This window comes from Amyelois transitella, chromosome 11 (genome assembly GCF_032362555.1).
Source record: "Amyelois transitella isolate CPQ chromosome 11, ilAmyTran1.1, whole genome shotgun sequence".
Classification (NCBI taxonomy): domain Eukaryota; kingdom Metazoa; phylum Arthropoda; class Insecta; order Lepidoptera; family Pyralidae; genus Amyelois; species Amyelois transitella.
The window spans coordinates 10843786-10860868 of NC_083514.1; the positions used below are offsets into that span (position 1 = coordinate 10843786).

Sequence of the window (17083 nt, forward strand, 5' to 3'; positions counted from 1 at the left end):
ATGTTATATTAATTAGTAAATAAATAATTAAATATCGTTTTTATACCACACACTCACGTCACGTATGTATGTATCATTAAATTACCCATATGTGGAGTCTTCACTGTTTTTAGTGAACAAAGTATTTTGAATACCTAAAAAATGTATAGCTATAAAATTTAAGTCATCATATTTATTTCTTTGTAGTTTTATCATTATGAGTATCAAAAAAATCAAAGCAAAATTGCCATGAACCCATCTCTTTACTTTTTTATTCTCCATGGTTGGCGCACCTGACAAAAATGACACGAAATTTGAAAATTTTGAATATCTAGCCATTTTAATATAACAAATTTTACATTTTATTTCGGACATTTACATTTCAAATTCAGCAACATGGCTAAAGAAGTTACTATGTGTACAGTAAATATCACAATATCTTTATATTAACTTGTAGAATATTTATCTCTGTCATCATTTAAATTTTTATAAATTTGTTTAGCAACTCCAACAATGGACTCCTGTGAAAGAATCAGCGGGGGCTCCAAGCGCACCGCCACAAGTAGGCTACTGCTTCCACACGCCCAAGAAGCATCCTTGGAGACCAATCATGGGCTACGAGGAAATCGAAGTGACACCCATGTAAGCATAATAATTACTTACATCACCGAATTCAGTACTGACGTATACTTGGTACAATACAGACTTTATGTTTCACATAATAGAAACATAACTTTATAGTATATCTTAGTAGCAAAATAATTATAAAATCTTACAATTCTATAATTTTTCTTCTTGTAGGCCTTCGCAACCGATCACCAATACGATGGTGGACCCGTGCTACACGCCCGCCGGCATGGCGGCGGAGCCCCTCCGCTTCCCCAACCTCGTGACCGGCTTCGACCGCAGCCCTGAGCACGCGGCACGAGCCGCTTTGTACACCAGGTCAGCATATTGTCGAGTAACCGTCTCTCGTAAAACACGAGGTCTCTGTTTCGAATCCCGGCCAGGGCACGATGAAAAATGAACATTATCTGAATAACCTGGGTCTTGGACGTATATCTGTAAAAGTATAGATTGGATTGGGTCTTGGGTGTTTATAAAAAAGTTCTTATTTTGAAATATAGTTTCCATCAAACACAGCTATAAACGCCTTCGTCTATTTAAACTTATCACTCCATCGTTTTTTCATCGGGTATTCAATATACATATGTTCCGGCTAGCTCTTTAGCTTTGTGAATGCAGTAATTTATTTTAATTTTTATTATTTTATTTCTTATCTTCCAGATACACCCAGTACGAGTGGAACCAGAACAGCATCAAGAATTACAACGAATCAGACGCCAAAAGGAATTTCTCCGAGCGCGTGAGGAATGACATCATGAGGATGCTCAGGTAACTTTTAAAGTTGCCATTGTAAGATCACAAATCTAAGTTTAGTGGTAGTGAACCTTTAAGTTAAATGTTTTTGTGAATACCTAACTCTGATTGAATCAAGAATGCATGTCAAAAGTGGTTTTGTACAAGCTCTCCTATAGGACGGCTGCAAAGCTTTAAATAAAAGTACATACTGTTATAACCTGTTACTTACTAATTTTCTGTTAGGTTATGGGCCCAGGATATAGGAAAATGTTGAGAAAATGGTTGTAAATTTTTTTTGTACATTGTAATTGTTTTGTACACTAGAGATAAGTTTAATCAATTGACAACCTTTTTCAAGAAATACTTCTAACTTTCTATTTTTGAATGTTTTGTGTATTTTTAGAGAGACCGACGAAATTGGCACGCAGGGACAACGTGACTCTGGCAGACGTATTGGGGAACGTATCACGGACACCACTTTCTGGAGGAATGAGGTGGGGATATTACATACATATATACATACATATTGTCACGTCTATATCCCTTGCGGGGTAGACAGAGCCAACAGTCTTGAAAAGGCTGAATGGGATATTACATTTTCACTATTTTTTTGATAGGCTTAGTAGAACTCGGTACCTTTTTTTTGGTATCGGATCTTTACCCGGGAGATTGTGGGAATCCTGGTTCTTCGTGTGCTAGCTAACATTCTGAAACCCCTCGGGCGCTACCATCCTGCCATTTTGAAGGGGTCATGGGATCCACAATCGTAGGATTGGGGGTAGCCCCATAGTCCTCGCTTTTGTGGGACATTAGTTAGCAACAAAAAAGACCCCGTCAATCAGGGAGTTATTTGCTGTCACCCGGGATGCGCCGTCCCGTGCCCCTTGTCAGCCCATCGCTGTTTTCGGACTCATTTGAATCAAACAACAGAAGCAAAGTCTTCAAGAGACGTGGCACTTGTGAAGCGTTTCCCGCATTTAGCACCCGTAGAACTTGGCAATCAACTTCAAACCTAATGCTAGAAAAGATTCCCCTCAAGTGGAATTTGTCGGCGTCTGTGGCGCAGCGGTAGTGCGCTTGTCTGTGACACCGGAGGTCCCGGGTTCGAATCCCGGCCAGGGCATGATGAGAAACGAACTTTCTCTGATTGACCTGGGTCTTGGATGCTTATCTATATAAGTATTAATTATTATTTATTATAAAATATAGTGCTGTGTGGTTTCCGGCACCAATACAAAAGAGAATAGGACCACTCCATCTCTTTCCCATGGATGTCGTAAAAGGCGACTAAGGTATATGCTTACAAACTTGGGATCATTCTTTCAGGCGATAGGCTAGCAACCTGTCACTATTTGAATCTCAATTATATCATTAAGCCAAATAGCTGAACGTGGCCTTTCAGTCTTTTCAAGGCTGTTGGCTCTGTCTACCCCGCAAGGGATATAGACGGATCATATGTATGTATAACATATAGTACCGTTGAGTTAGATCTTGTAACACAAGTTTCGAACAAATTCTGATGACGGACCATCGACGGTTGTCACGCCAGGTGTCGATCGAGATGGAGCGCCTGGTGTCGACGTGCGAGAAGCTGAACGACATGCGGCGGCAGCTGGAGCGCGCGGTGGCCGGCATCGAGGGCCCGCTGCACATCGTGCAGGAGTGCCTCTACCACAGGGAGAAGAGGCAAGGTCGGTCGGTTGTGAGGGTAGTTGCATTTTAATTTAGGTCATTTGTGAGGGTAGTTACATTTTAATTTACATAGGCCAGTTGTGAAGGTAGTTAGGTACATTTTAATTTAGGTCAGTTGTGAGAGTAGTTACATTTTAATTTTGTGAGGGTAGTTACATTTTAATTTACATAGGTCATTTTGTGAGGGTAGTTACATTTTAATTTACATAGGTCAGTTGTGAAGGTAGTTAGGTACATTTTAATTTAGGTCAGTTGGTGAAGTGTTAGATTTTTTCCTAATATTTCAGTACAGTATCAATCAATTTATTTTGTTCTGATTTTTATTAGTCAACATTTTTTCAAATTTACTAGATCTTTCACAAAAACCTTAACTGTCAACTTTGGCAACACTTGGTCTTTTGCAAAACTTTTTTATGTCCAATGTCTCATTTCTTCTCAAATTAGGTACCTTATTCGGTTTCATATGGATTGCCAACTTAACGAGAAAGTTGTGCATTTGTAAATTTTAAGGAAACGGCTGCAGAGGATTTTTTCTGTTGATTGTGAACTCTAGTTTTTGTTCTTACATATTTGTTACAAATCTTATCTAATTCTTTTCTTCAAATGTTGATTGACTTTCAGGCTTGGAGCAAGTCCACGACACAGTCGAACAGAGCCTCCTCAAAGAAGTGGCCATTCTCAGGGAGTGTCAGGAGAAATTCAAGGCCATGCTGGAGAAGGTAATAACTTCATACTTCCCTATCATAGATCTATTTTTATTCATTTCATATGCCTTTTATTTTCAGGTACGACAGCAGTCGAAGAATTGCCGCGCGACGCAGCACGAGCTGGAGTCGGACATGAGGAACAAGGAATACGCCCTCGGCATTGATTCTATGTGCCATCAGCTGAATAACTTTTCTAAGGTAAGATCTTATTTTTTTCGTAAGTAGGTAAGTAAGTTTGTATGATATTAATCTAAGTGTGTGTTTTGGTTGAATTTGAACTGTTTGCTTTGTAGCTCAGGGTTTAAAGCCTTATAACGGCCTCTGTGGCGCAGCGGTAGTACGCTTGTCTGTGTCGCCGGAGGTCACGGGTTCGAATCCCGGGCAGGGCATGATGGGAAACGAACTTTCTCTGACTGACCTGGGTCTTGGATGTTTATCTATATAAGTATTTATTTTAAAATATAGTATCGTTGAGTTAGTATCTCGTAACACAAGTTTCGAACTTACTTCGAGGCTAACTCAATCTGTGTAATTTGTCCCGTATATATTTATCCATCCCCGCCTATCGCCTAAAAAAGAATCCCTAATTAGTTTGTAAGCCTATCCCTTAGTCGCCTTTTACGACATCCAATGGGAAAGAGATGGAGTGGTCCTATACTTTTTTTCATTGGTGCCGTAAACCACACGGCATAAGAGAATAGATGAGTTATGTAAATGCATCTTTGAGGTTAACCAAGCGTTAGAGGGTTAGACATTGACAATGAGTGACGGGTGACGGCCGCAGGGGCTGCAATTCTACGCGGGCATCGAGCGCTACGACCCGAGCGTGTGCGACACGCAGCGCTGGGCCGCCGCCAGCGCCGCCACGCTGCAGCGCTCGCAGTCCGAGCGCGCCAAGGCCGTGCAGATGCTCAGCGGTGACTATCTAACTATCTATACTAATGTTATAAAGCTGAACAGTTTGTTTGTTTGTTTGAACGCGCCAATCTTAGGAACTACTGGTTCGAATTGAAAAATTATTTTTGCGTTGAATAGACCATTTATCGAGGAAGGCTTTAGGCTGTATTACATTACGCTGCAACTATCAGGAGCGAAGAAATAATGGGAAATGTGAAAAGAACGGGGAAAATTATTATATAAATAATATACACAGTCATTTCAATAACATTTTTGCAAGTTATTGAGTCAAAAAGACAAGAGATATCTACATACTTAGATGACATTGTCATCTGCAGTACCTAGTTAGACGATCAAATAATTGTTCAATTTACAAAAGAGTGCCAATAGATGTATGATTTTTCTGTACCTTTTAACTGTAATAAACACATACACATAATCACTTCTTTATCCATTACGGGGTAAAACCGACAATCTCTTGTTTTGTATGTTTTACTCTTATGGTGCAATAAAGAGTTTTATCTACCTATCTCTCAAAATTATTCTTAAAAATTGGGTGAAATTTAATGTAGATGCCGACAACTTGATCAACGTGTCCGCGACGGAGATCTGGGACCAATGGAGTAACAGCAACAGCGCATTCACGCGCCGCATCGCGGAGACTATTGAGATCAAGAATAAGTTGCAATTACATTTGCACAAGGTTCGTTGAAGTATTATCTTATTTACTTTTTCATACATATATATATCCCTTGCAGGGCAGACAAAGCCAACAGTCTTGAAAATAATGAAAGGACACGTTCAGCATTGTGATTCAAATAATAACAGCTTGCTAGACTATCGCCTAAAAGAAGAATCCCAAGTTTAAAAGCCTATCCCTTAGTCGTCATGGGAATGAAATGGAGTAGTCCTCCTTATTGATTTTTACAACAGTTTATAATAACATAATGTGGTTAACTAGTGAACTTGCCTTAGCTCTGCACAGGTGCCGTAGGTTGAGTAATTTAAGTATCCCTTGGTACCTTGGATATTTTTAAAGAATCGAAGAGATGTCTGAAAGGAAAAAGTTATCCGGTTTGAGGGACCAATTTGGCAGTTTTGCAGAAAATTGGTATCTAGTTCCGTACTAAAGGTCTGAGTAAGCCAGAATTGCAATGTTTTGAAATTACGACATCTTGGTACCTAAGCATTATTCGAATGGAAGTACCTATTAAGCAGTCTTTTACACCTCTAGATAGAAGGTAAAAGCAAATCGAGCTTTAACAATTTTTCAAATTCAAATTAGTTGTAAGTAAGCATTATCCGGTTCGAAGGACCAATTTAGCGAACTTAATTAACCTGTACAGATACAGCAAGAGATCTTTGACATCGAGAAGACTCTAGAGCTGCTGAACAAGGCCATAGAGGACAAACTTCAGCCCATGAAGGTGGCTCATACGAGACTGCAGGCGAGGACTAACAGACCGCATCTTGAGAAGTGCAGGGATGAGGCGCAGAATAGGTGAGATTAGTTTAATTTGGTGACTTGTTTTTATTGGAAATTTTTGTGTGTCTGATTTTAGACAAGATGAGGTCTCAGGTGGTATACGCAAGTTCGAATAATGTTAGGGGGAGGGAATCCCAAATTTTGTTGGTGCTCATAAAGAACTTAACAGATGCTCTAACGGCAACGGAAAGCCACTTAAGGATATTTGTAGCATTCAGGCAACTGAAAGTGTGATAATGATGATGGTTGATGTAATTGGCGAGGTCGCAAGGGTCAGATAGGAGTCGCTTCGTGTTTATTATGCTTACCCACTTCAGGATCCTGGCTAGACATCTGGAGATCTCTAAGCGGACTAACGTTCCTTAGATACATTGTTTTAACAAATTTGTCTACTCTACTGGGGACAGAGTGGTAATATTATTTTGTTTCAATCAGGCTGGTGAAAGAAGTATGCGATCTGCACGAGACGATGGAAACCCTCCGTAGCAAGATAGCGACCGCCGAAGGCACCCATCAAACGCTGCTCGGGGTGCGCGCGGGGCTGGAGGCCGACCTGCGCAACAAGTCCACCACGCTGTTCATAGACCGCGACCAGTGCATGGGGCTCCGCCGCGGGTACCCCGTCACAGCCGCTATTAAGGCCTAATGTGAAAATTGGTGATAGTGAAAACTGGTGAACCGTAGTGAAAATTGGTGAATAAATGTTTGTTCTTGACCTTTTTGTTTTACTTAATCAGAAATAATGAATACTATTGTATTAATTGGGAATCGTTATGACCGCACAAATGAACCACGTTTTTCATCGACACGACGTGTATGGGTGCCGCTTTTAAAGTCTAATGTGAAAATTGGTGAACTATAGTGAAAAAATTTAAGATTATAAAATGTCAAAAATTTTGCTGAATATAGATGAATAGTTTTCTTTTTCATTTTGTTTTGCTGCACCAGATAAGGTAGTATGAGAAGAATGTCTAAAGTATAATTTATACATTTGAGGAATCTTAGTCACAGTGTCCCCACCAAAGCTAAGGATAATTTTGAGGTTGTTTGCCTCAGTTTAATCTATTTGTAGGGAAAATATTGGACAATTAAGGAACGGGACACTTATTTTCTGTAACATAGTTAAATGTCATTTAGATAGCTCATTTCAACCAATGCATAAATTCAACAGTTTTAAAAAATAACAACTTTTATTTCATCTATTAAAACTTAAAATAGTCGCGTCCAATTAAATATGACTTAAATATAAATGCCTTTGTGCTATACCTGACACGGTACGGATATCTTCAATGGACAACAACAAAACCAAAGCACAACACTACACGGTCACCGCAAATTATGGCTCATTGCTTCACATAGGAGGGAACAGGCAGCTTTAAACCCTTCTTAGCCTCAAAGAAAGTGTATGACAGAACAATTTCATCAACATATTCCATCTTGGGATCATCCATGAATTCAGGGTCAATGTAGAAGAATACTGGCATGTCCACCTGAAAATAATAATAATCAAATAAAATTTCTAGTCTGTATTTTGAAACTACATTTAGTTTCAAAGTTAATTGTTGCTCTTTTAATGAGTGAAAACATTTAGAGGTAATACATTCATACATATAATCACATCTATATCCCATGTGAGGTAGACAGAGCCAACGGTCTTGAAAAGACTGAAAACCACACAGTTGTATGGCTTAGTGATGAAATCGTTATTCAAATAGTGAAAAGTTGCTGGCTCATGCCTAAAATAAGAATAGCAAGTTTATTGTGAAGAAACCTGTATAAAAAGACAATGAGTGAATATGATCCAAACTGTCTAAGAAGATTGCTGAGGTCAATTAAGTATTAATTATCCAACTATTTGGATCATATAATCCCCAGGCTTCTCAGTAAGGAGGATTCAACTAGGACACAATGCTAGGAGGATGTATATTGTCTAATTCTAATGTCTATAATTCTAGATTATAAGAAAATATATTGGACATAAAATTCTGTACAACAACTATGAAGTTTTTAATTCAACCAACCTGTTCATGAGGATTTAACTGCTGCTCTTCGAAGCAGAAGCACTGGATCTTGTTGAAGTACTGACCAGCCTCAAACGGGATCACATTGTAGGTGCTGATGCCGGTCACGGGGGTATTAGTGGGATTGCGAGCCGTGTAGAATGCAAGGGCTGTTTCACCTGGAACTACCTATAATATCACATTTTTTTTAAAAGAAATATTAAATTATACAATTGATAGGTAAATTACTTTAATAATAGCGATGTATCACAAAAATAATGAAGTCGGTTAATAAAAGATTGTGGAAAATTTCATGCAAAACACTATGGAAAATACATTATCTCACCATGTTTATATGTATTATTGTATAATATTGAAATTTAAAAAAAATATATATTTTGAAACTTGAACAAGTACCCTGAGTATTTGTTTATAAGCAATTTTCATATTTTGGATAAAGTTTTAGCATTGAAGATCAGCAGGCAGAAATTATTTTAAGTTGGTGTTTAACTGTAAAAGCAAAATGCAAATAAACTGACTGTAATATCAAGCTGCTGTGGTTTGAAATTCCACTGCATGGAGGAGGCTACATCGGCATTGAATCTAATCTTAATTGGCCGGTGTTTCACCGCTGTCATGTGGCTCACTGTATCATCTGGCTCTGCTTGTCCTGTCGTACCTCCATAGCTATATGCCTGTTAATAAGGAATTTATAAAATATATGCCTGAAGTACGAAATAGTCTCGTTAGTATTGTTTGTGATTTGGATGTGTGAAAAGAAAATATCTTGCTTACTTGACAAAATATCCTGTACAGTGGCACTGCAGCGTAACTTAAACCTACAGTCATGACGCCAAGGGCAATAACATAATTGAGTGTGGACCTAATATTCTTTCTTTGATCATGAGCGCTCCGAAATAGCACAACATTTCGTAAAGTTTTGGTTGGTGCTAGAAGCAGCGGTGAACTTCTGCAAATGCTATTCTTAAATGAGGAACACTTCGCTGACCATAGCAATCTGTTCATTTTACTATAACAATAATTAAATATGATGCATTGTATTTAATAATCGACAAATTCTGCTGTTTTAATTCACTTGGAATTGGATTCGAAAGTCAGGTTTTGGTGCTACAATTTCTTTGGGTTTAGGTAGGTTATATTACGAATGTCATCGAACGTTCACACTTATTGACAATGACATCTAGGACGACAATTGTATGTGTGTAAGCCTCTTAGAGTATCGACTTACTTTTTTTTTGTAATTAAAAATAATATAATCCTTTAATACAATTTCTTTGTTAATTAATAAGCTTCGTATGTCTTTGTAGCAACATTGACATTTCAGTAATTTCACGGGGGAAAAAACTATTTTGTGGTCGGATCCAAAATACAATAAAATTCTATTTTCTGATAATATTTGGCGGCAATAAATCACGGATATTTTAGTTATATAACTACAGACCAATTTTATGCTCACCAGACCAAGGTAAGTTCATTATTTCCGTAGCAGAGGTTTAACGCTTATTAATAAAATAGTGTAATAAAAATCCAGTGAAGAGCGCCACGCCAGTATTAATAGGTAATTGCAGATATAAATAGGAGTAAAATAATTAAACACGTATGAAAGACTTTATAAGTAATTACAATTTAATATCACAATAATTTATAGTTAATTTTATACTGTGCATCATCGTTTGTATTCAACAGTCATTAATTTATGTTTAGTCTTGATGTGTGCGTCGGTATGGGTTTTCTGGTAAGCTTTGTAGGTGCAGTCAAGAAAGGGACATCGAAACATGGGCTCCTTGCCGCATTCATACGTCACATGTCTTCTGTACGTACTCTTGTGTCGATACTTGCGTTTGCATTTCTCACATTCGTAAGCCATGTCATACTGTGACCAGTAGTTTTTTGTCTTCATTGGCACAACGGGCATCATATTCTGTATCATCGATTTAAAAAAATCCACTTCACCTGCAACAATGAGACTGATCTAAAAATTAGAAGTTACATTAACTACTTTCGTTGTGAGACATTCAAATCGTCGCGTCATGTCTTTATAATAAAAAATCTCGGTACAGTAATAATGGTGCGGTTCAATAAGTCTAAAATTAATACAGACCTACAATATGACGCCAAGATCCGTATATCTAAATTACATTTCGCCCTACCTTGCAGTACTCACAATAAATTATCACCAAAAACTTTCTGCTCTATATAAAATGTAGTGGAAAGGATATCTATTAGCAGACAAACGAATCATTATTGAATTGAGAACATTTATTTCACATGCATAATCCAATTGAAAAACAAACCAAACACACTCCATGTCACTGAAAAATAAAATTACATCAAACGATCAAACAATAATGATAGATAACACAACAGGGCTTGAAATACCGGTAACTAACTTTTAACTTCAAGTATCGGTACACAAGTATCGTAATGGCAAGAAGAGCTAAGTGCCGGTACCAAACCCCGTTTCACATTTATGATATTTGTGCTATTTCCTCTTAACATGATAAGGCAAGATTTCTTATTGAAATGAGTTGGCCAGTAGTCAACAAAGTAGTTAAACGAATGAAGATCATAATTTAAAAAAACGTAGAACTAACTACAGTAACTATTTGGCACTTTGTTCTACAAAACGATATGACTATGAAGGCACTTATTATGTATATCTACTTTATTTGGTAACTTTAACTACTCTTTTTGCGTAGAGTAATACTTAAGATTTTCAATATACTTTGTTCTAAAGATACCTACTCGGAAGTATAAACGAAAGTAAATTTAATCTGTAGAGTATCTACTTTATAAAATTACTTAATACTCTTCATAGTTTCTCTCATCATATACCTATTGCAATATTAGAATCATGATTTACGAAAAATGATGCCAGACAAAAACAATATTCATCCATACATATAATACAATTGTAACTGACCGATGTCTGTACTTGAAAGATAGATGAGAGAATGGGGGATCTATTTAAGACGCAAAACGTGAAAACAATTCCTCCTACGGACTCTGATTAGAAAATTTAAATACTTGTATACAAAAATACCTCCCCCACCCCTTTAAGGGGCAACACAGGATATCAGCTTTTTTTGTGAAGTTTTACGGCGAACGAAGTCGCGGATAATAGCTAGTAATAACTATGTATGATTTGGATATAACTTAACAATTACTGTATTACTATTTTGTTAAAGAAACTTGATATAATACAAGACATTTGCCAGAAACATCAGTAGGTTGTCAGGTAGTCTAACAAAAAGTTATAACATTCCGAGAAGTCAGCTTTTAAACAAAACATTAGGGAATCATAGAAAAGAAGCTTAACTATGTGGTGGGTATCTCGGTTTAGTCGTCTTAGTAACTATTCTACTCTTACACATACGTAATTAACACTCAACACTTTATATAAAATTCCAGCTGCCTCTGCAACTAATAACTCTGTTAGAAATCTTAAAATATTTATAATTTACTTAACAAATAACAATACATTTATAATTACTATAGGCACTATATCTTACGGCTACGAATCGACTGACAGATTCTTTGGTTTAAAATATTGCATGATTGAATATTTGAACTCTCAAGGTAACTTAATATAACAGTAACAAATGCAAAAAATATAATATTTAAAAATTATTATAATATTATAATAACAGGAATACTGTGCCCGTAATACAAACTTTTATAATGTCTGGTATTTTCTTTGGTAACAAGGAACACACTAAACAAACATCAATAACAAAACAAGAAAATATAACAATCTAGTTTACAAGGCTACCATAAATGTTTCTCATAAGAAACTAGGTATTTTCATTACGTATACTAATTATTGTCTCAGAAAATATTATGCAATACATGTGTCAAATATAAAAAATAGCTGCTATTTTAATACAAATTTCGTGTAAGTCTTATAAATTGCAGTGTCGAACTACCAATATTAGATTACATTAGAGAATCTCAATTTAAACGCATACGGGAGTCACTGGCATTGCTAAAAATAACAAGATTGTTTTGTATCGATTACTTAATTATAAAAAAAGAAATATTTTTTAATAAAAATGGTCTGAAGGACCAGCACTGAATATAATAAAAATGAAATTATTGCGACAGTAAAACATTTAACATCAACATCCTAATGTTGTATCTTCGATCAATATTCGTATTGAGTGATCTACATTTTGTCACGATTAGTAAACTTAAAAATAGACATCACTGCCCCAAGTCTACAATGAAATACGAAAAAAATTTTGTCAATTTTCTATTAGTGGTTTCATTTTTCGTAGCAATCTCACCAACATCTTGATATGGCTTTGGAAGTCTTGACTTAAGTATTTGTCCACTTCCTGTCATTGGAAATATCAGTTGATTTGCTGTAAAAACAAACAATATTGATATTATAAATCGTATAAACATTTTAGTGCTTTCACCTACAGGTACATTCCCATAATATTTAACAAAATTTAGTGCAAGTTCTATAGAATATTAAGCGTGTTCCAACTACCCTCATTCATTGTGATTAGACTGCAATAAAATTTCTTTGATATTAGTGTCTGAACAAATGTCTAGTTTCCTATTCCCATTTGTTGGATTCTGTTCCCAGAGTATACATGAAAGGATTAGTAAGTTACACAGTTAGCGTTCCCGAACCCAATCACTAATTTTGTTAGTAAATTATCGTTAGTGTCACATTGTACTGACATTGAGTAACGGCGGGTCATTCCGACACGAAATCCACTTTCTCCGGCAAGTCTTTATGTAGATGGCGCTCGTGCAACAAGAGATTGTGCTTCTGATAGGCCCGGTACACACAGTAGGGACACTTGAAACTAGGTTGTTTCCGGCATTCGTACTTTATGTGCCTCTGCAAGGAGCCTTTGTGTTTGTATTTGTTCCCGCAATCGACGCACTCGTACAGTGTCCACCCGGCCTTACTGCTGCTCAACCCAGGATTCCCATAACCCATTATATAAGGAGAGAAAAACTGTGCAACTGAAATTAAAACGCAAATAAAAATAAATTCGTGCAATGATACTAAGCTACCACCGTACTGTGAAGCAAAGCCACCGTAGGGAAAAATGTGCTACTTTACGAAAGCTGAGGATGATGCACCATGTCTCCCATTAATTTGCTTTAGAACTAGTGGTATTATTCTAGAACTAATCTGTATTTCTAGCTTCCAGGGCATGCAACCTTGGTATGCATTTAGGGAAATCTAGAGTAGGATATTTTGCTCCAACCCGTTAATTATACGAAAATTCTTACATTATGTTAGTATTATTTTAACATGCACACATTTTGTTATACGATCCGATTAAATCTTAATAAAATTTGTAAATAATACATATAAGTCGAAATGAAGAACAAATTAATTGAAACGAATCCTTATCAAGAATAGCAACTTTATTATAAAATACAAAAAGGATATAAAAATACAATCAAATGCATTACTGTAACTTCATATTGGCGGCAGTTAACACAGTATGAATGATCTACAACTAGACAGAATTTCTTACTATAAAGTAACTAGGGTTTGTTCACATCACTCGGATTTTATACTGTTGCGGTTCTTCTCACTTATATTGATATGTATAAATATATTTTAACTTGAAATTTAAAAACGGACATATTACTTCCGATGTAAGGTATGAGTCCGGATTTGATTTAAAAAAATCAAAGCAATACAATAATTAATAGTGAAAGTTTTGAAACAAAATAGCGAAGTAGGTAATTTTAATTATTAAAAAATAAAAGGGATATTCTCTGCGCAAGGATGACACGCAAAATCGTGAAGCGTTCCACATTTTTTAGTTCTATTTACTCTTGCAGTGTTTGAAGCGGCAGAAAACTTATTTATTTGACGTCAACCAATATTGTGAAACCTAAAGATATGACAATTATTAAGTGATATGAAGAGTCTAAAGAGAATAAAAATTTTGACTTTGTTTTAAGTTGGGTATGGGAAAAGAAGCACGAAAGCTGAATAAATGCAGTGAAAATTTGTCGTATGATTATTAAATCATGACGACCGTTAGTAGCCTATAAGTAGAACAACTTGTCTGGTAAAAATAAATTCGTTGCATTTCTGGTTGTATCTACTTCCGAGGCTAAGACATTGGCCATGAGTGATTGATCAGACAACACGTCAACTAATTTTAACGAGTAAGTCACAAAATCAATTATAAAAAATAGATGTTAACATAAAATACAAAGAAATTCTTATTTCCAAATTGTTAACACCACTGCATTATATAATGTGAGTATTACAAATTTAAAGACCGCATCATAAACAATAAGGCAATAAATAAATATATACGGGACATATTACACAGATTGAGTTAGCCTTGAAGTAAGTTCGAGACTTGTGTTACGAAATACTAACTCAACGATACTATTTTTTATAATAAATACTTATATAGATAAACATCCAAGACCCAGGCCAATCAGAAAAAGTCCTGTTCTCATCATGCCCTGGCCAGGATTCGAACCCAGGACCTCCGGTGTCACAGACAAGCGTACTACCACTGCGCACAGAGGCCGTCAACGAATAACGACGCATCTGACGTATATACCATGTGGAACGTTCAGGAGCGCAGCCGGTTAAATATATGCAATGAAGCTAATAAAGTCTGTCAAAATCACAACCTAGTAATTTTGCATAAAATATCAAGTTTCAACTCATCTTTTGTAACGGAAATATTTTAAATCCTAATGACTAACGTTTGAAAGGCACTTAGTTTTATATTGACAAGATTTGTATGGTTGTACTTGGTGAAATTTACATTTTGATTTAATGATGGTAACTCCAGCGGACAATATATCTAATGTGGTAAGTTATAGGCAAATTCACGCAATTTTCGCTCCATTTTTGTATTGAGAATATCACTGCCCTGGTATAACTAAAATGCCGTTATCTGCCAAATCCTTGTTTTAAGTAAAACGTCAAAAACTGCGGTAAAAATTTAAACTCATGCCATTCATCAATGAGAACGCCTATTTATGACTTAGAAGGTACCAAAAAGTCGTATATACAGATCGAAAGAGATTTTTTTTTTCTTATTTTACTGGTAAAAAGGTGAAAATCCTGATATCAGATATCGGCATTTTAGTAATACCACGGCAAATCAGCAAAACTGCAAAAGCTACCCTATGGAGGCGCGAATAGTGTGAGTTTGCATAATACTACCCTAACTAACAATAATTTCTAAATGGTAATTTGTATAACATACTTAAGTCTATTTGGAAGATTGATTTGAACGTCTAACATGTTTGTGCATTTTAATATGATTTATTTTATAATGGCAGTGTCGTTAATATCTGACATCAATAAATTATCTTGAACTATAAGGCACTAGATTTCCTATGGTCCTTACAAAATATTCTGTATTTAGATCCAAACTAATGTCGTGAGCAATAAGAGAGTTCAATATGTATCCGGTTCGACCACTACGGGGGGTTTACTTGTAGGCTTAAATTATAAAATAAATGCATAAGACATAAAGAGATCTAAAAATAAATTGAAATAAAAAATTAACTTAAATGAGTATTACAATAAAATGGAACATGCATTATGGCAAAGAACTAGAGCTTGCTACCTAAGCGAAAATAGCTTCGTTTTAATTACAACTAAGATATACACTTATAAAATTAAAACACTTTCATTCATGTTCATAATTCGATTGTAATAATTTTGTAACTAGCCAAACTGAGCGAATAAAGTTTTATGATTTCAAACAATTCATTATATCTATCAAGCTCTCGCTGGCTTGCTTTCTGCCAGAATCTCACACGATAAAAAAATAGTAACTGCAACTGGTAACAATCTTAACCAAACAACTTGTACTTTATAAATCCTTTAAATTTTCTCACCTTTTACATAATTTAACCAGGAATGATAGTTTACATAATAAATGCTGTACATAAAAATATATAAAAAAAAGAGTAAAAGCGTAACTATACAATCACTTTTCTTAATATACTGGATAAATGCAACAGTTGCTTACACTGCTACAACTCTAATGTAACTAGTGTCAATACTAGGAGTAAATCATCGGGGGATTAAATTCTATGTAATTATTCGTCTCTACTTTTAGATGTTAATTACTAAGAGACCGTAGGTAACATTGAAGGCACGATTTGTGACCTTAGGAAAGGCGATTACATCTAACGTGACTGTCTGGTGCCACTATCACAAGAGAGATTTCATCACATTTATCACAATCAGAATAACACGGGAAGATGATAAAAGATTTGTCAACCTTTGTTAAATTTAAACATGATTTTTGACGCTAATTTTCTAAAACAAGTGTAAAACCTTGCATGTATAATTCGGAACTAACAAAACGTATTCCAATAAAAATATCAAAAAGGCGATGATATGTAGAATTTAACACTAACTGCGTTCAATATACTTAAACAATATGGAGTATTTAATAGTGACTAAAATTCACTGCGTCTCGTTACGTTGCTATGTACAGGCGTCGACGTTGTCCTGCTTGAAGTAATGCTCTGGCTTCATGTGCACTTCGCGGTGCATTCGTTCCATATGGCGCGCGATATGCATCTTTTGCTTCGCTCTGTACACGCAGTACGGGCATTGGAACTGGGGCTCCTTGCCGCACTCCCATTTCTGATGGTTGCGGAGTGAGGATTTGAGTTTGTAGACTCGGCCGCAGTCCGGGCAGTTGAAGCTGGGCTCGCCCGGGGCCGGGGCGGCCTGAGCCGGCACCCGCAGGTTGACGAGCGGGAGCGCCAGCCGCGCCGACCACTGGTCCCACGTGAGGCCTCCGATCCTAGTGAAAGACACGTCTTCCGGCGCGCAACCCCCGCCTGAAATCGCGACAACAGTCATAAAGTGATTCACCCGCGCACGCGCACACAAACAACATTCAACATTCCCGTGAGGTTAACAACAGTTACAAGCGATACGTTGAAGATGTTATATACAT

General features: G+C 36.4%; 3 protein-coding genes across 3 annotated transcripts; 1 reads left to right on the forward strand and 2 right to left on the reverse strand.

Moving 5' to 3' along the window:
- Nucleotides 1-375: 375 nt before the first annotated feature.
- On the forward strand, nt 376-6770 carry LOC106133284 (tektin-3). Its single transcript, XM_060946566.1, has 12 exons — nt 376-402; nt 482-621; nt 781-924; nt 1267-1374; nt 1745-1835; nt 2891-3032; nt 3655-3752; nt 3819-3938; nt 4525-4657; nt 5210-5340; nt 5984-6138; nt 6559-6770. The coding sequence occupies exons 1-12, from the start codon at nt 376-378 to the stop codon at nt 6767-6769; spliced, it is 1500 nt and encodes a 499-aa protein (XP_060802549.1). The 3' UTR covers nt 6770.
- A 524-nt stretch (nt 6771-7294) lies between these two features.
- LOC106133280 (cytochrome c oxidase assembly protein COX11, mitochondrial) lies at nt 7295-9294 on the reverse strand. The gene is made up of 4 exons (XM_013332951.2): nt 8919-9294; nt 8663-8818; nt 8145-8312; nt 7295-7613 (listed from the first exon to the last, which is right to left on the reverse strand). The coding sequence occupies exons 1-4, from the start codon at nt 9147-9149 to the stop codon at nt 7467-7469; spliced, it is 702 nt and encodes a 233-aa protein (XP_013188405.2). The 5' UTR covers nt 9150-9294; the 3' UTR covers nt 7295-7466.
- Nucleotides 9295-12852: 3558 nt separating this feature from the next.
- Nucleotides 12853-16986, reverse strand: LOC106133266 (longitudinals lacking protein, isoforms A/B/D/L). Its single transcript, XM_013332936.2, has 2 exons — nt 16611-16986; nt 12853-13127 (listed from the first exon to the last, which is right to left on the reverse strand). Exons 1-2 carry the CDS (start codon nt 16984-16986, stop codon nt 12853-12855), a joined length of 651 nt encoding a protein of 216 aa, XP_013188390.1.
- Between the last annotated feature and the right edge of the window lie 97 nt (nt 16987-17083).

Bases quoted from the DNA above. Each gene is read 5' to 3' on its own strand.
- LOC106133266 (XM_013332936.2), bottom strand. From the start codon at position 16,986: ATGACTGTTGTCGCGATTTCAGGCGGGGGTTGCGCGCCGGAAGACGTG. The intron at 13,128-16,610 runs GTACATAGCAAC...TTTTAATTTCAG, and splicing joins GCAGGACAACGTCGACGCCT to TTGCACAGTTTTTCTCTCCT.
- LOC106133280 (XM_013332951.2), bottom strand. From the start codon at position 9,149: ATGAACAGATTGCTATGGTCAGCGAAGTGTTCCTCATTTAAGAATAGC. The intron at 8,313-8,662 runs GTCAGTTTATTT...GTGATATTATAG, and splicing joins CACAGCAGCTTGATATTACA to GTAGTTCCAGGTGAAACAGC. The intron at 7,614-8,144 runs GTTGGTTGAATT...TATTATTTTCAG, and splicing joins AGTTAAATCCTCATGAACAG to GTGGACATGCCAGTATTCTT.
- LOC106133284 (XM_060946566.1), top strand. From the start codon at position 376: ATGGCTAAAGAAGTTACTATGTGTACA. The intron at 3,753-3,818 runs GTAATAACTTCA...TTTTATTTTCAG, and splicing joins TCAAGGCCATGCTGGAGAAG to GTACGACAGCAGTCGAAGAA. The intron at 4,658-5,209 runs GTGACTATCTAA...AATTTAATGTAG, and splicing joins GGCCGTGCAGATGCTCAGCG to ATGCCGACAACTTGATCAAC.